General features: G+C 43.8%; 1 protein-coding gene across 5 annotated transcripts in view; it reads left to right on the top strand.

Annotated features, from left to right (window-relative positions):
* The first annotated feature begins 1,693 nt into the window (after positions 1–1,693).
* Positions 1,694–19,276, top strand: part of rbm18 (RNA binding motif protein 18) — a 26,877-nt gene continuing 9,294 nt past the window's right edge. For 2 of the 5 annotated variants that reach the window (XM_029708608.1, XM_029708610.1), the window contains exons 1-4: positions 1,694–2,115; positions 3,043–3,465; positions 15,901–16,027; positions 16,910–16,990. In XM_029708608.1, the coding sequence (XP_029564468.1) occupies positions 3,050–3,465; positions 15,901–16,027; positions 16,910–16,990 (624 nt within the window). In that variant the 5' untranslated portion in view covers positions 1,694–2,115; positions 3,043–3,049. Of the gene's footprint in view, positions 2,116–3,042; positions 3,466–15,900; positions 16,028–16,909; positions 16,997–19,276 lie in introns of all 5 variants that reach the window. The other 3 variants (XM_029708606.1, XM_029708609.1, XM_029708607.1) reach the window with 2 other exon arrangements.

The following is a 19,276-nucleotide window of genomic DNA, read 5'->3' as shown; positions in this document are numbered from 1 at the left end:
GCCGCTGAGTGTACATCACAAGAAGGCAGGGGGATCTAGGCAGGCAGGGTGATACTTATGTCTATCTACAGACTGTATGTTGCTGCTGTATGTTAGGACTCCCGAGTGGCGCAGCAGTCAAAGGCACTGCATCTCCGTGCTAGAGGTATCACTACAGACGCCCTGGTAAGAATCCAGGCTTTATTACAACCGGCCATGATTGGAAGTCCCATAGGGCGGTGCACAATTGGCCCACCATCATCCGGGATTGACCGGTGTAGGCAGTCATTGTAAATAAGAATTTGTTCTTAACTGACTTGCCTAGTTAAATAAAGGTAAAAAGAACGAACAAAAAATCCAGAACAGCCCACAGTCTCCCCTACAACCTCTGTGTTGTTACAGTCAGCAGCTCTCTACTGTATCAATAATATCTGGGACAGAAGGCAGAGACCATACAAGTGCTTTATTCTCTAAATAATCCCAGGTTGGCTGATTTTATCACTCCCTTGTAAAGCCGGCAGCAGGCAGGCTCACTGAAAGACATGACTGGTGCCTGGTGGTAAGGCTATAGGAAGATCAAAAATGAAAAGCATGACTCTTTTGTGTTACCTCTAGGGTATATGTAACAATTGGTAGTGTGTCTGAGTCCACTGGAAGCGATAGAGGGGGGATGATGGCTGTCTTTACACGTGAAGTGAAGCAGAAAAACTGTAGCACAGGTGTTCAGTGGGAGACTGTATCTCTGATATTTCTTCATAAACCGCGAGAGTCCAGCTGGCATGCCCACATTGTTCGACATCACTGAATATTGCTGGCCTGTGTTGTTAAAAAGCTACAATTCTTAATTGAAACAATTACAAAGCGTATTCTCCGACCATGTTTCGCTAAAAAGCAAAATTCATAGACAGAGCTATGGATGCAAGGACTGATCACCCATGATATTAAATATATAGTTTTAAGCATGTTCAGAGGCTATAGTGTTTGTTTATAGTTACCTTGTTTACAAACATTGGAGTAAAACGAAGGCCTATATTTTGGGTTCTGATGGGTTATGACAGTTGAACTAAGGTCTTGAGTCATTTATAAATTGTATTCTTCAAGAATCAATGGTTATGTTACAGTATATCATTAATGTATTAGTCCAAAACATGATGTAGCAAGAAAGGATTATAGATTTAACTGTAGCATTTTACCAGCCTTTATAAGTCCAGGAGTATTAGATAGTTGACTGCATATCGATCATATCAATATCAATCACACATGTGACACGCTGACACGAAAGCTAACTAACTTAGCATGATATCTACTACTAGCTAGCTAACGTTAAAACGTTTGTGGTATGTATCTGTCATATATGGAAGGAAGGTCGTTGGACATGTATTCGAGTAAGCTTAAAGACATATTGGATCGATACAAGAGTATATTTGGGATTTGATCTTTACACTGTAACTACTTTATTCATGCACAACTTCGTTGCATTTTAATGTTACTACTTAGCTATATCTTGTCAAATGTGTTTTTTTTGCGCAAGGCTGTGAAGAGCATTGGGGAAAATGCTGCGTTCAAAATAACTGGGAACTCAGAAATCCCTGACTTCCGACTTTAGTGGGTGACAACTTTGAACTCGGGAAAAAAACTAACTCCGACTGGGGAAAATCGTTTTGAACGGCCATCTGATGCTAGCCGGACACAGGAAACTCGGAAATATCCGACTTGCTGATTCGTTGAACGCGGCACGTGTATAACTACAACCAGTTAGCAAGTCGGACATTTCAGAGTTTCTTCGTTCCGACTAAAAGATCACTGACGTCAGGATTTGATTTCATTCTTTTCACGAATATTCCGTTGTCTTGAAAGCAGCAATACCTGGAGCCGACGCTTGCGTTATTCCTCATATTAATTCAAATAATATGTTTTGGGTGTCATCAATGTGTGTGCTCTTTTTGGGCGAGATTGTGTAAGACGTCATTCAAAGGCGCCTTTGTTTTTGCTATCTTGCGGCTAGTAGCTAGCTCACCGGAGCTTTGTGTACTAAGGTATTTTAACTAAATTATAGAATTCTATTGACGTTTTGTTGATATAGTAATCTCTAAACGTTAAGCCGTTCACCGTCAGACAAAGTTTCTACCGAACAAGGTAAATTAAACGTTTGATACAGACACTTAGTTCTAGCATAATAGCTAGCTTACTTCGTTAGCAAAGCTTGACACCCGTCCGTGTCGAGGGCTCTTGGCATTGACAAACCCATGTTGCAAAGTGAACAGAAACATAAAACAAACAATTCACATGTATATATTTATTTCATCATGGTTTAATTTTAGTCATCTAACTAGATCCATTGCCGACGATAGTTAACTGGATTGCTGTTAACGTAAATTAGCTAGCTAAATGAAATTGTATTGGTCGCGTACACATATTTTGCAGATGTTGTCGCGGGTGTAGCGACATGCTTATGTTCCTAGCTCCAACTGTGCAGTAATACCTGCAATACAATACACGCAAATCCCCAAAAGGATGGCGTTCAGAAATATTAGAACGAGCAATGCATGTCATTGTCTGAGATATAAATATAGATGTATATCATGGTGTGTATAGACATTATGGACAGTAACGTATATGAATTGAAAAGGTGTACAACAGCAGTTATATAACATGAGCTGTTACTAGCATTCAGTATATACACATGAAGTGGGTAAAACAGTATGTAAACATTAAAGTGACCAGTGTTCAATGACTATGTACATAGGGCAGCAGGGTTGAGTACCAGGTGGTAGCAGGCTAGTAACAGTGACTAAATTTCAGGGCAGGGTACTGGGCTGAGGCTGGCTAGTGGTGACTATTTAAGTCTGATGGCTAGTTAATGTTTCTGTCCGAACAGTGAATGCAGTGAAACGTATGATCACAAAAAATAGGACCTGTGATTAGCTAGCTAGGCTACTTGATGTTTTCATTTTCAAAGGGGTTTATCAGTATTTAATCAAGTTGTGGGTCACATTATGTTGCCCGAAGGCTTTGGGAGTGTGCCCTTTGGGAGTGTGCCCTATCTCTCTTTTTCTCTCTCAGGAGACCCATGGAGTCGGCAGTGGAGACGGCGGAGAGTTCCCCCATTGTTACAGAACGCGAGAAACCTATTCGGTCTGCAGTGGAGACAGTGGAGAGTCCTTCTACCATTTCAGAAGGGAAGGAACCCACACCATCAGCCGTGGAGGACCAGGATGTCACCGTAGTTTCAGAAAGCAAGAAAACTACACCTTCTGCAGTGGAGACGGCAGACAATGATGTCACTATCATTTCCGAAAGCAAGAAACCTACACCTTCTGCAGTGGAGACGGCAGACGATGATGTCACCATCGTTTCAGAAAGCAAGAAACCCACGACAGCGCAGCTGGCAGTGGAGACCGTGGAGAATGCCTCTATCATTTCAGAAAGCTCGTCACACGAAGGCCATCGCCTGTGGATTGGGAACATCGATCCTAAAATCACAGAGTGAGTGAATCCCCTTGGTCCATGAACCTCGAGGTAGAATTTGTCCCTAACCACAGCTCTAGGATCAGATCACCCTACTCTCAAATCCTTGCCTTAACCATCAGGTAGATTAAACATGTATTTAACCCTAAACCAGTGGTAAGGTAGCCTCGTACAACCAGCCTAATCTCACCAGCTTGCTACACAGATACGAATCATTTATGTGAGCTTGCGAGATCAGGCCGGTTGTACGAGGCTAGTTGTTAAGGGCAACTTTTACTCTTTCCGCCCCTGACTGGGAGGTGGGGCGCTCGCTCCTCCCTGCCAGGGAGGCAATGCAGCAGCAGCCCAGCGGAGCAACCGCCGTGACTGGCCTGTATGATTGATTAGCCGTGTGTCTGTGAGGGCTGGAGAATGAGCAGACAACGTTGGGCGTGTGAAAGAGAGGCACTCGGGCATGGCGACCTGTTCTGCTGAAGGGCTGCCATCATTTCTCACTCACCTGGCGTGTTTACTCTGTCAACCTGTAGCTTGCTGGCTGCTCTTTTTGCTTCAGAAGAAGGAGTGGGGTGGAGGGCAGCACAGGTTGGGATTGGCTGGTGGGCTCCTGGAAAATGTACAGCCTTGCTGGGGCTGGTGTCTAGACAGGCATTTCCTTCCCCTCTACCCTCTGTTTTCCTTTAAATAACCTGGAGTGCATCCCAAATGGCACCCTATTCCCATAGGGCTCTGGTCAAAAGTAGTGCACTACATAGGGTATAAGGAAAACAACAAAATATGCCCACAGGCTGATGATTGGTAAGATGAATTAGTTCACGTGCTCCAAGTGTTTGTTGTAGCAAGACCTACTTCAGGGCCCTCCTCTCTGTAAAGTGACATGCAGGCAGGCAGCACTGTAGAGTTCTGTTCTTGTTTTCTGAGTGAGGGTCAGTATTCAGCTACAGGCACTTTGTTGTTTTTCTTTTTACAGCGAGCCAGGAGATCAAATAAGTGGGTAATGGAGACGTGAGGTAAAAATCTCTGCTGTAATTTCTTAGTTTTTCCGTTAATATGTAGTCTCTGTCAGAGAGATTGATTGTGGTGTTGAAGAGGAGATGGGTCCTGGTTAAAAAAGTATTGCAATATATAGGGACTAGGGGACCATTTGGGACAAAGTCTTAGACTCACTGCTTGCTGCAGCATCAGGAGCCATTGCTCACTCATTTCTCTAAGGAGAAGTTCAAACTGGAAGATTCCCCCAGGGCATCTGGCACTACAGTTGCACTCTGAAACCTGGTGGGAAACGTTGTACACTCTTTTAACACGACCACACGGTTTCTACAACTGTTACTAGGCTACTTTCTCACTTTCTCCCTTTCTCTTGTCCCTCTCGTGCTCTCTTTCTCTCGTCCCTCTCGTGCTCTCTTTCTCTCGTCCCTCTCGTGCTCTCTTTCTCTCGTCCCTCTAGCGCTCTCTTTCTCTCGTCCCTCTCGCGCTCTCTTTCTCTCGTCCCTCTCGCGCTCTCTTTCTCTCGTCCCTCTCGCGCTCTCTTTCTCTCGTCCCTCTCGTGCTCTCTTTCTCTCATCCCTCTCGTCCCTCTCGTGCTCTCTTTCTCTCGTCCCTCTCGCGCTCTCTTTCTCTCGTCCCTCTCGTGCTCTCTTTCTCTCGTCCCTCTAACGCTCTCTTTCTCTCGTCCCTCTCGTGCTCTCTTTCTCTCGTCCCTCTCGTCCCTCTCGCGCTCTCTTTCTCTCGTCCCTCTCGCGCTCTCTTTCTCTCGTCCCTCTCGCGCTCTCTTTCTCTCGTCCCTCTCGCGCTCTCTTTCTCTCGTCCCTCTCGCGCTCTCTTTCTCTCGTCCCTCTCGCGCTCTCTTTCTCTCGTCCCTCTAACGCTCTCTCTGTGTTTTCTCTCTGTCTTTCTCAGCCAAGAATCCTTTATTTTCTCGTTATTTTCCATGCTAATTAATCCACCGGTCTTAATGATGTCAGATCCTCAGCAGCATCATCAGTCATGATCTCAAGCCCTCCAGATCTCTGGAAGAATCCAGTCTCGGGACAATGCTGAGCGATTGCTCAATTCCCCGTTTTTTCCCCTTCTCTTGGAGAAACTAAGAGTGGTAGAAAAGCTAAACTGAAGTTGGGAGATCATCGGAGTTTAGCTTGTTGAAAAATGCATAATTCCGAGGTCACAGTCTGGATTTGGTGAATGATTCTTTGATTGATATAGGCTGCATTTCATCTGGGAATGCTTTCGCTACCTTCCCCATATCTCAGGGAGCAGAATCAACACTTTGGCACATTTTGTTTTTGAAGAGGCAGCTGAGCTCTTATAGCAGCAGATGTGATATCTTACGAAACATGTTGTGCACCAGTCTGTCTCAGGCACAGGCTGGCGTTAGACAAACACCAGCCTGACTGCATTTCAAGAGTGTGTCTTCAGCGACGGAGGCAGTCAGCTGGTGAGAGGGACAACACCCCAACCCGCCTGCTCGACCCGCCTGCCCAGGCACATCTCTCACACACACACACACACCACACACACGGCTAGAGTTGGCACAATTACCGTATAACTGTGTAACTGACAATTATGGATGAAGACCGTCATGAAAATAAAATAACCGTTAAAATAACAAATGTGGAAAAAACAGCTGACCGAAGAAGGAATTGGCTGGGCATTTGTGCGGTTGAGTCCGTTTCTACAGTAACATGGACTTAACAACGTGATGAAACTTTGTTGCTCCTTGCTGAGACATGCAAGGTGTTGTAGCAAACAAATATTCTGTTTCAGTGGTTCCCAAACTTTTTATAGTCCGGTACCCCTTCAAACATTCAACCTCCAGCTGCGTATCCCCTCTAGCACCAGGGTCAGTGCACTCTCAAATGTTGTTTTTTTGCCATCATTGTAAGCCTGCCACACACACACACTATACAACATATTTATTAAACATAATGAGTGTTAGTTTTTGTCACAACCCGGCTCGTGGGAAGTGACAAAGAGCTTTTAATCAATAATTTTGCTCTTTGTTTAGCCATCTTACATATAAAACCTTATTTGTTCATCAAATTGTGAGTAACTCACCACAGGTTAATGAGAAGTGTGTGCTTGAAAGGATGCACATAACTCTGCAATGTTGGGTTGTATTGGAGAGTCTGTTTTAAATCATTTTCCACACACAGCTTGTGCCTGTATTTAGTTTTTATGCTAGTGAGGGCCGAATCAGTGTCTTAACAGCGCGATTTGACAAGGCAGGATATTCTGAGCGCAGCCCAATCCAGAAATCTGGCAGTGGCTTCTGATTCAATTCAACTTTCACAGAACCGCTTGTTGCAATTTCGATGAGGCTCACTTGTTCAGATATTGGTAAGTGGACTGGAGGTTAGGGCATGAAAGGGATAACGAATCCGTTGTTTGTGTCATCCGTTTCGGGGAAGTACCTACGTAATTGCTCACCCAACTCACTCAGGTGCTTCGCTATATCACATTTGACATTGTCTGTAGCTTGGAATTAATTTGCATACAAAAAAATCATACAATGATGGATAGACCTGTGTGTTGTCCTTGTTAATAGGTACGAGAAGAGAAGAGCTCCAACTTCTTAATCATAGCCTCAATTTTGTCCCGCACATTGAATATAGTTGCAGAGAGTCCCTGTAATCCTAGATTCAGATCATTCAAGCAAGAAAAAATATCACCCAGATAGGCCAGTGATGTGAGAAACTGGTCATCATGCAAGTGGTCAGACAAGTGAAAATTATAGTCAGTAAAGAGAACTTTAAGCTCGTCTCTCAATTAAAAAAACAAAAACGTGTCAATGCTTTGCCCCTTGATAACTAGCGCACTTCTGTATGTTGTAAAAGCGTTATATCGTCGCTGCCCATATCATTGCATAGTGCAGAAAATACACGAGAGTTCAGGGGCCTTGCTTTAACAATGTTAACCATTTTTTCACTGTAGTGTCCAAAACGTCTTTCAAGCTGTCAGGCATTCCCTTGGCAGCAAGAGCCTCTTTGTGGATGCTGCAGTGTACCCAAGTGAATATCTGGCCTAGGCAATGTACCCTTTCTGCAGCAGCACATGCAGTCAGGAGAGGAGAAAATGTGCATCTTAAAATTCACATTTTATTAGTCGCATGCGCTGAATACAACAGGTGTCGACCTTACAGTGAAATGCTTACTTTACGAGCACCTAACCAACAATGCAGTTGAAAAAAAATACGGATAAGAAATAAAAGTAACAAGTAATTAAAGAGCAGCAGTAAAATAACAATAGCGAGACTATATACAGGGGGTACCAGTACAGAGTCAATGTGCAGGGGCACCGGTTAGAGATAACATGTAGGTAGAGTTATTAATGTGACTATGCATAAACGATAACAGAGAGTAGCAGCGGTGTAGAGGGGGGGGGGGGGGGGGGGTGCAGATAGTCTGGGTAGCCATTTGATTAGATGTTCATGAATCTTATGGCTTGGGGGTAGAAGCTGTTTACAAGCCTCTTGGACCTAGACTTGGTGCTCCAGCACCGCTTGCCGAGAACAGTCTATGACTAAGGTGGCTGGAGTCTTTGACAATTTTTAGGGCCTTCCTCTGACACTGCCTGGTATAGAGGTCCTGGATGGCAGGAAGCTTGGCCCCAGTGATGTACTGGGCCGTACACACTACCCTCTGTAGTGCCTTGCGGTCGGAGGCTGAGCAGTTGACATACCAGGCAGTGATGCAACCAGTCAGGATGCTCTCGATGGTGCAGCTGTAAAACCTTTTGAGGATCTGAGGACCCATGCCACATCTTTTCAGTCTCCTGAGGGGGAATAGGTTTTGTCGTGCCCTCTTCACGACGGTATTGGTGTGCTTGGACTAGAGGTCGACCGATTAATCGGAATGGCCGATTTTAATTAGGGCCGATTTCAAGTTTTCATAACAATCGGCATTTTTGGACACCAATCATGGCCGATTACATTGCACTCCACGAGGAGACTGCATGGCAGGCTGACTACCTGTTATGCAAGTGCAGCAAGGAGCCAACTTAAGGTGCTAGCTAGCATTAAACGTATCTTATAAAAAACAATCAATCTTAACATAATCACTAGTTAACTACACATGGTTGATGATATTATTAGTTTATCTAGCTTGTTCTGCGTTGCATATAATCGATGTGGTGCCTGTTAATTTATCATTGAATCACTGCCTTCTTTGCCAAACGGGTGATTTAATAAGCGCATTTGTGAAAAAAGCACTGTCGTTGCACCAATGTGTACCTAACCATAAACATCAACACCTTTCTTAAAATCAATATACAAGTATATATTTTTAAACCTGCATATTTAGTTAATATTGCCTGCTAACATGAATTTCTTTTAACTAGGGAAATTGTGTCACTTCTCTTGCGTTCTGTGCAACAGAGTCAGGGTATATGCAGCAGTTTGGGCCGCCTGGCTCGTTGCGAACTGTGAATACTATTTCTTCCTAACAACGACAGCCAACTTCGCCAAACGGGATGATTTAACAAAAGTGCATTTGCAAAAAAAGCACAATCGTTTCACGAATGTACCTAACCATAAACATCAATGCCTTTCTTAAAATCAATACACAGAAGTATATATTTTTAAACTTGCATATTTAGTTAAAAGAAATTCATGTTAGCAGGCAATATTAAACTAGGGAAATTGTGTCACTTCTCTTGCGTTCATTGCACGCAGAGTCAGGGTATATGCAACAGTTTGGGCCGCCTGGCTCATTGCGAACTAATTTGCCAGAATTTTACGTAATTATGACATAACATTGACGGTTGTGCAATGTAACAGCAATATTTAGACTTATGGATGCCACCCGTTAGATAAAATACGGAACGGTTCCGTATTTCACAGAAAAAATAATCGTTTTGTTTTCGAAATTATAGTTTCCGGATTTGACCATATTAATGACCTATGGCTCATATTTCAGTGTGTTATTATATTATAATTAAGTCTATGATTTGATAGAGCAGTCTGACTGAGCGGTGGTAGGCAGCAGCAGGCTCGTAAGCATTCATTCAAACAGCACTTTGCTGCGTTTGCAAGCAGCTCTTCGCAATGCTTCAAGCTGGCAATACTAAAGTACCTATTAGAACATCCAATAGTCAAAGGTATATGAAATACAAATGGTATAGAGAGAAATAGTCCTATAATAACTACAACCTAAAGCTTCTTACCTGGGAATATTGAAGACTCGTGTTAAAAGGAACCACCAGCTTTCATATGTTCTCATGTTCTGAGCAAGGAACTTAAACGTTAGCTTTTTTACTTGGCACATATTGCACTTTTACTTCTCCACACTTTGTTTTTGCATTATTTAAACCAAATTGAACAAGTTTTTCATTATTTATTTGAGACTAAATTAATTTTATTGATGTATTATATTAAGTTAAAATAAAAGTGTTCATTGTACATTCAGCATTGTTGTAATTGTCATTATTACAAATATATATATATATATATATATATATATATATATATATATATATATATATATATATATATATATATATATATATATATATATATATATATATATATAAATAAATAAATAAAATCGGGCGATTTTAATCGCAGCGGGTTTTTTGGTCCTCCAATAATCGGTATCGGCGTTGAAAAAGCATAATCGGTCAACCTCTAGCTTGGACCATGTTAGTTTGTTGGTGATGTGGACACCATGGAACCTGAAGCTCTCAACCTGCTCCACTGTAGCCCTGTCGATGAGAATGGGGGCGTGCTCGGTCCTCTCTTTCCTGTAGTTCACAATCATGTCCTTTGTCTTGATCACATCAGGAAGTCCAGGATCCAGTTGCAGAGGGAGGTGTTTAGTCCCAGGGTCCTTAGCTTATTGATGAGCTTTGAGGGCGCTATGGTGTTGAGCTGAGGTCAATGAATAGCATTCTCACATAGGTGTTGCTTTTGTTCAAGTGGGAAAGGGCAGTGTGAAGTGCAAGAGGGATTGCATCATCTGTGGATCTGTTGGGGGGGTATGCAAATTGGAGTGGGTCTAGAGTTTCTGGGATAATGGTGTTGATGTGAGCCATGACCCGCCTTTCAAAGCACTTCATGGCTACAGGCGTGAGTGCTATGGGTCGGTAGTCGTTTAGGCAGGTTACCTTAGTGTTCTTGGGCACAGGCACTATGGTGGTCTGCTTAAAACATGTTGGTGTTACAGACTCGGACAGGGAGAGGTTGAAAATGTCAGTGAAGACACTTGCTAGTTGGTCAGCGCATGCTCGCAGTACACGTCCTGGTAAAACCGTCTGGCCCCGCGGCCTTGTGAATGTTGACCTGTTTAAAGGTCTTACTCACATCGGCTGCGGAGAGGGTGATCACAGCCTTTCGAAACAGCTGGTGCTCTCATGCATGTTTCAGTGTTATTTGCCTCGAAGCGAGCACAGAAGTAGTTTAGCTTGTCTGGTGGTCTCGTGTCACTTAGCAGCTCTCGGCTGTGTATTATTATTTTTGTTGCTATTCTAATGGTTGTTACGGTGACAACATTTTTTTTGTCTGACCAATAAATGTCATCCAAAATTCCATGACCATCACAGCCCTATAACACGGCTCCACCCACCCCATTCACACAGAGAGAGAGGGGCTGCTGTTCCACTCCTGATAAGGCGCTGACACATTGACTTGTCTGTCCCTGCTCCACTGGAGCCCATTCTAGGCCAGTGATGGATCCAGCATGTGCAGTCTGAGCTGCAGGTTGTTTTTGGTGCTGGGCCCTAGGATGGGGGTACAGACGGGACATGGGGGCCATGCCCACCTGGTGGAGGTAGAAGAGGAAAGGTAGAAAAGGATGGAAGGAAAGACCGGCTGGGAGAATTCACTGTCCTCTTTAACTTACCCTTTCCCAGGAAAGACCTGCTTTGGAAGACTGCCTCCTTTACCTCATGTTCATGTGAGATCATAGACCATAAAACATGGCCTCTGGGTCATGTCAGACGTTGGACCAGGCAAACGGTCTCTTACTTTCTCTCTGTCTCTCTCTGGTGCCCAATTTGAGAGTGGTCGCCATATTCAGAGAGCATTCAGCTCCTCCCTGACTCAGTCCTCAAATAGATGGAGGAACTGTAGGTGCTGGGCCACTTCGCTGCCTGGTTATTTAACAGATGTCCAGCTTGGCTCGGGTTCATGCTTTCACAGAAGAACCCCCTCGAGCAAGGAGATCACTCCTCCCCTCACCAACCCTTAGCTCCCCTCCTCAACCTCCTGCCGGCCGGCACGTTTTACAACCCCCAGGAGAAGTGCATTGTGGTCTGTTACAGGCCAGACGTGGTCCTGTCCCCTCCTGTGGTCCTTCCCGGTGTATCAGCCCACTATCAATTCCTCAATCTGTACCAGCAGCAGGTCGCAGGAAGACACTCCATTCCAGCCTGCGGAGGGTGGAGTCTGGGAAAGTGAGAAATTCTGCTTGTAGAGAAAGCTCCTGGGAGGCCAAGGAAAGACATTAATACATCCAGTCCATGGGTGTACCCACAATAACATCCTATACCCTATCTAGTCCACTAATTTTGACCAGGCCCCATAGGGCTTTGGTCAAAAGGAATGCACTATATAGGGAATAGGGTGCCATTTGGGACGTAACCCAGGATCCCTAGTACTCCCTCAACTCCTGCTCCTAGGCTACATACCTTTCCACGATTTAAAAATAACTGTGCGGGACAAATGTATGAAAGCAACAAGCATCTCTGTTAGGCTACTTGTACATAACACAATTCCCAGGCAGTCACTCCGGGAAGGAGAAAAAATAAAGGCTCACCCATGTTTTTTTAAATTTATTTACGTAACATAGGCTATCAAGGGACATTCACATTGTTATTGTTTTACATTGTGAAATAATGTAGATATGTCTTTAAACTAAGTGATTAGTCTTCCATAGGAAACATTTTGTGTTGTATCTGACCTAAGCTTGAGCTCAATAAATACTGGTTAGACCTAGACTATTGCCTGACCTGAGGCTCTATTGCATTATATGGAATTCAACGTCAAGCAATGTAGCTGCATGTCATGCTTCCAACATACCTGTGATGACTATGACACAACCACAACCCGTTTTATAATTCCATAAGAGATAATGAATGTAGCCAGAAGTTACAGTACCTGTCAAAAGTTTGGACACACCCACTCATTCAAGGGTTTTTCTTTATTTTTTTAGTATTTTCTACATTGTAGAATAATAGCGAAGACATAAACACATATGGAATCATGTAGTAACCAAAAAAAGTGTTAACAAATCAAAATATATTTGAGATTCTTCAAAGTAGCCACCCTTTTCCCTAATGACCGCTTTGCACACTCTTGGCATTCTCTCAACCAGCTTCACCTGGAATGCTTTTCCAACAGTCTTGAAGGAGTTCCCACATGCTGGGCACTTGTTGGCTGCTTTTCCTTCACTTTGCGATCCAACTCATCCCAAACTATCTCAATTGGGTTGAGGTCGGGTGATTGTGGAGGCCAGGTCATCTGATGCAGCACTCCATCACACTCCTTCTTGGTCAAATAGCCCTTACACAGCTTGGAGGTGTGTTGGTCATTGTTCTGTTGAAAAACAAATGATAGTCCCACTAAGCGCAAACCAGATGGGATGGCGTATCGCTGCAGAATGCTGTGGGAGCCATGCTGGGTGTGCTCTGAATTCTAAATAAATCAGAATGTGTCACCAGCAAGCACCATCACACCACCTCCTCCATGCTTCACGGTGGGAACCACACATGCGGAGATCATCTGTTCACCTACTCTGGATCTCACAAAGACACAGCGGTTGTGTCTTTGGTGGAAATCTGTCCTTTGTTTCACAATCTAATGTCCATTGCTCATGTTTCTTGGCCCAAGCAAGTCTCTTCTTATTATTGGTGTCCTTTAGTAGTGGTTTCTTTGTAGCTATTCGACCATGAAGGCCTAATTCACACAGTCTCCTCTGAACAGTTGATGTTGAGATGTGTCTGTTACTTGAACTCTGAAGCATTTATCTGGGCTGCAATTTCTGAGGCTGGTAACTCTAATGAACTTGTCTTCTGCAGCAGAGGTAACTCTGAGTCTTCCTTTCCTGTGGCGGTCCTCATGAGAGCCACTTTCATCATCGCGCTTGATGGTTTTTGCGACTGCACGTGAAGAAACTTTTTAAACGTTTTTGAAATGTTCCGCATTGTCTGACCTTCATGTCTTAATGATTAACTGTCATTTCTCTTTGCTTATTTGTGCTGTTCTTGCCATAATATGGACTTGGTCTTTTACCAAATAGGGCTATCTTCTGTATAACTCCCCTATGTTGTCACAACACAACTGATTGGCTCAAGCACATTAAGAAGGAAAGAAATTCCACAAATTAACTTTGAACAAGGCACACCTGTTAATTGAAATGCATTCCAGGTGACTACCTCATGAAACTGGTTGAGAGAATGCCAAGAGGGTGCAAAGTTGTCATCAAGGCCAAGGGTGGCTACCTTGAAGAATCTCAAATATATTTTTGATTTGAACACTTTTTTTTGGTTACTACATGATTCCATGTGTGTTATTTCATAGTTTTGATGTCTTCCCTATTAAAAAAGAAAAACCCTTAAATGAGTAGGCGTGTCCAAACTTTTGACTGGTACTGTATATTGTGACTCTATGACTAGGTAGACTTTTTATTCATCTGGTCATGCCCAGTCTACACTGTTGATGTTCTTCTGATAACGCCCTGAAATGGTAGCATGCAGCGTAGGCTTTTGGCGTGCACGGACAGTGATATTTGGCTCGGACAACAGAGAGAATGCACAGACTGCATGCTAGGCTGCCCACCAATACAGACCGTCGACATGGACATATGAAATTGGCTGCTTCTTGTTCAGACTGCTCCCCCCCCTACTGTTGTTCCAACTTCTCTCTCTGTTATACGGTAGATGTCGTGTGAGAGAACTCTCGTAATCACTTCTACTTGAACTTCGCAGTGTGCGGAATGAGTGTAGGCTTGAACCTTATCCCAAAACGTTGAGTCTTGCGTCAGGAGGTATAACCTCAAGTTCCCTCTGAATCACTGGTACAGCTGTTAGCCATGGTCATGACAAATTCATCTGTTGATGGGTACAAGGCCGGGCCAGTACAGTATATACTACTGTAAGGGACTCTTCATAGTTTAACACTTGTTAACAGGGCAATGAGGCTATAGTCGAGACCACCTCAAGAGTCAGACGGTCAAGCAATGAATCTTTTTTTTTTTATGGATCCTGGATGTTAATGACAATGAATCCGACTGCTAATACACTTCTGAATGGAAGGTGGACGTGTTCAATTTCCCACGACTATTAGAGGCTAACAGGCCAAGGCAGTTACGGCAGCTAGCCGCGCGCTGTACAGTAGTGAATGTTTTTCTTGAATTCAGGCTTCCTTTTTCTTTCTTTTTTTTTTTTCTCTCATTGTCCTGCCGCTGTATCCTCTGCATTGTGTGGATGAAAGATTTACTGCGGCTCAAAAGGTGTAAGAGAGCGGTCATCCTAATCGGGGGAAGGTGACAGGGAAGGCAAATGCAGTCATGCTGTATGATGTTTCATGAATAGGTTGGACTGTCTGTGACAAAGGAATGTTAGCCAATTTATGTTATGAGTCATCTTAGTTGAAGTCTGGCGTTGAAAGACCTGCCTGTATTGAAAGAGACATTTTTAGTAATGAATTGTTTCAACCTATTGTACTTGAATTCAATTTAGTCTTTATATTAATCTAATGTGTTTTGGAGATTACTCATGACCACTAAATGTTATTTCAAAGTAATACATGACCGAATTTAGCCAAGCAAATCAAATGCATAAAACGACAAATAAATAGCTTTTACTTTGTCACAGCAGATCAGAAGCGCTAGAGCAGTGGTTCTTAACCTTGTTGGAGGTACTGACCCCCACCAGTTTCATATGCGCATTCACCGAACCCTTCTTAATTGGAAAAATGTCTCTCTTCACCTTGAATTCAGCGAGCGTTGTGTTCTTGTATTGTCCATCTCCATGCAGCTTAAGGAAGTGTTCTCTTAGTTTTGCCAGTGCTAGACTAGAATTGCTCAACTTGGCATTGCAAATCATGCAGTTAGGACGCTGACTCTCATCACGTTCCGTTATACATGTGAATCCATATTGTACATATTCGTCCGACCACTTTCTTTTTTTGCTCGACATAGTTAGTATGAAGGGATTAAAATATTAAGAAAGAAATCACACGACGTACCATCACGACAGTCACAATTCGACTACTGAGCGCGCCAAATTCCCTGCAGCACAGATAGGCCAAGCGATGTTGCGTGATCACCTGCAGCCAATGATGGCCAAGCGGGGCGTGTCATCACGAATCATATGAGTCGGGTGTGTGTCTTGACCTCCGCCGAACCCCTGAGACTGACTCACCGAACCCCTGGGGTTCGATCGAACCCAGGTTAAGAACCACTGCGCTAGAGTGAGTCTCAGTATAAATGTGTGTGTGTGTATATATATGTGTTTCCTCTACAGGTATCACCTGGTGAAGCTTCTGGAGAAGTTTGGGAAGGTGAAACAATTTGACTTCTTGTTCCACAAGTCTGGACCGTTGGAGGGCCAGCCCCGAGGATACTGCTTTGTTAACTTCCACACCAAAGAGGTACGACACCACACCAGCCATTTCACATCTTTCAATTCCAAGAAAAGATAGTCTCTACTTCATTTTCTACTATATTATTGACTGTATGTTTTGTTTTATTCCATGTGTAACTCTGTGTTGTTGTATGTGTCAAACTGCTTTGCTTTATCTTGGCCAGGTCGCAATTGTAAATGAGAACTTGTTCTCAACTTGCCTACCTGGTTAAATAAAGGTGAAATAAATAAATAAATATGAATTTACATTTGAGTCATTTAGCAGACGCTCTTATCCAGAGCGACTTAATAGTGCATTCATCTGAAGACGGCTAGCTGAGACAACCACATTTCACAGTCGTTGTAAGTAAACGTTTCCTAAATTAAGTAGTTATCAGCTTATTGGAAAAGATAAGTGCATTGGCAATTAACTCACAAAAGTGAAAAGTTAGGGCATGTCAAAAGCTATACACAGCATAGACAAGAGATACAGTATAGCCAACCGTTTCCCCATCTTTCCCCGTGAAGATATTGTTTCAAACTTCATATGGCTCTTCAGGGCTCCACCAAAGCTAAGATAAAGATCTCTTATTCACTGCGAGTGTCTCAAGTGTGATGGGAGGCTGTCCCTGGGGTGTTATTCAGAGGAAGTGTGTATTTATTAGCCTCATACACACACGAACACACACACACACACCACTAGAGCCCCACGGACTGGGTGATCCATCAGTCATTACTGTCTCTGTTATCACTTTATGATAAAGAAAAATTATATATTGATTTGTGTAAGAGCTCTTGGATAAGTGTCTGCTAAATGACTACAATGTAATGATACTGGCCTCGTTTTTCATGGTGAAATTATGTTTTTTTTTTAATGAGGATCAAACCCCTTTTTCCCCCCCATCTCCAGGAGGCTGAGAGGGCGATCCATTGTCTGAATGGGAAGCTGGCCCTGTCCAAGAAGCTGGTGGTGCGCTGGGCACACGCACAGGTAAAGGTAAATGTCACCCGGTTAAACCTCTCGCCTTTAACACACACACACACACACACACACACACACACACACTCACAGCATGGCCTGTGATTCATTGTGTGTTTCTTTCTTAGGGCAAAAAGGCTAGCCTAAATCAGGTTATGAAGTTGTTCGGACTTAACCTAAGCGTCCTGCATGCAGCAGTGCGTTTGCCTGTGGTCTGGTCAATGGTGTGTGTTTGTGTGAGTGTTGTTGGCTACAACAAAATGGCAGCATGGTGTACAGGCCACAAATGGACATGGTACGAGTGTAGAACAGTAGCAGAAAGGCAGGAGTGTGGGACTGGAGAGGACAGTGCTCCAGTCAGTCCCTCTAGGCAGGGGGGAGATCTCTTGGACTCCAGCAACCCTGGTCTGTCCCTAACAATAGGCAGCTGCCGTATGGACTAAGGAAATCCTGTATGGGGCCGAATCACGCCCCTCCTGTACACCCCCTGTCCCCCACTCTCCCCTGAGGGGAATGAGACACCAGGTTCAGGTCAAGGTTAACAGTGCAGCCCTCCTTTGACAATAACAAGCAGCGGACAACTGGTTCCAGACCCCCCACCACCTCCCACCCCTCTCAAGATTCATGACATGCCCCCCACACACAAGACAGATCAAGAATAACAAATCGCATTTTATTTGGCACATGCTTCGTAAACCCATAGGTGTAGATTAACCGTGGAATGCATACTTCCCAACAATGCAGACAGAAAGAAATAGAAAAATACACAACGAGTAACGATAACTTGGCTATATACATTGGGTACCAGTACAGAGTTGATGTGCAGGGGTACGAGGAAATTGAGGTAGACATGTACATATATGGGATTTTTACCTTTATTTAACTAGGCAAGTCAGTTAAGAACAAATTCTTATTTACAATGACGGCCTACCAAAAGGCAAAGGACCTCCTGCTTGGACGGCGGCTGGGATTAAAAAATAAAATAAATAAATAACATGTAAATATAGGACAACACACACATCACGACGAGAGACAACACTACATAAGGAGAGACCTAAGACGACAACATAGCAAGGCAGCAACACATGACAACACAGCATGGCAGCAACACAACATGGTAGCAGCACAAAACATGGTACAAACATTATTGGGCACAGTCAACAGCACAAAGGGCAAGAAGGTAGAGAACAATACATCACGCAAAGCAGCCACAACTGTCAGTAAGAGTGTCCATGATTTGAGTCTTTGAATGAAGAGATTGAGATAAAATTGTCCAGTTTGACTGTTTGTTGCAGTTCGTTCCAGTCGCTAGCTGCAGTGAACTGAAAAGAGGAGCGACCCAGGGATGTGTGTGCTTTGGGGACCTTTAACAGAATGTGACTGGCAGAACGGGTGTTGTATGTGGAGGATGAGGGCTGCAGTAGATATCTCAGATAGGGGGGCGTGAGGCCAAAGAGGGTTTTATAAATAAGCATCAACCAGTGGGTCTTGCGACGGGTATACAGAGATGACCAGTTTACAGAGGAGTATAGAGTGCAGTGATGTGTCCTATAAGGAGCATTGGTGGCAAATCTGATGGCCGAATAGTAAAGAGCATCTAGCCGCTCGAGAACACCCTTACCTGCTGATCTATAAATTATGTCTCCGTAATCTAGCATGGGTAGGATGGTCATCTGAATCAGGGTTAGTTTGGCAGCTGGGGTGAAAGAGGAGCGATTACGATAGAGGAAACCAAGTCTAGATTAAACTTTAGCCTGCAGCTTTGATATGTGCTGAGAGAATGACAGTGTGCCGTCTAGCCATACTCCCAAGTACTTGTATGAGGTGACTACCTCAAGCTCTAAACCCTCAGAGGTAGTAATCACACCTGTGGGGAGAGGGGCATTCTTCTTCCTAAACCACATGACCTTTGTTTTAGAGGTGTTCAGAACAAGTTTAAGGGTAGAGAAAGCTTGTTGGACACTAAGAAAGATAAAGTGACTAGGCAACAGGATAGACAAACCGTAACAGCAGCGCATGTGATGAGTCAAACGAGTTAGTGCAAACAGGGTCAAATACAGATAGTCCGGGCTGTTGGCTAACTATTTAACTAACTATTTAACAGTCGTATGGCTTGGGGGTAGAAGCTGTTCAGGGTCCTGTTGGTTCCAGACTTGGTGCATTGGTACCGCTTGCCGTGCGGTAGCAGAGAGAACAGTTTATGACTTGGGCGGCTGGAATCTTTGATGATTTCTAGGACCTTCCACCGACTGGTGTAGAGGTCCTGGATGGCTGGGAGCTCGGCCCCAGTGACAAACT

Source organism: Salmo trutta, chromosome 23, assembly GCF_901001165.1.
Source record: "Salmo trutta chromosome 23, fSalTru1.1, whole genome shotgun sequence".
Classification (NCBI taxonomy): domain Eukaryota; kingdom Metazoa; phylum Chordata; class Actinopteri; order Salmoniformes; family Salmonidae; genus Salmo; species Salmo trutta.
This window is presented reverse-complemented; position numbering and strand designations above follow the sequence as displayed.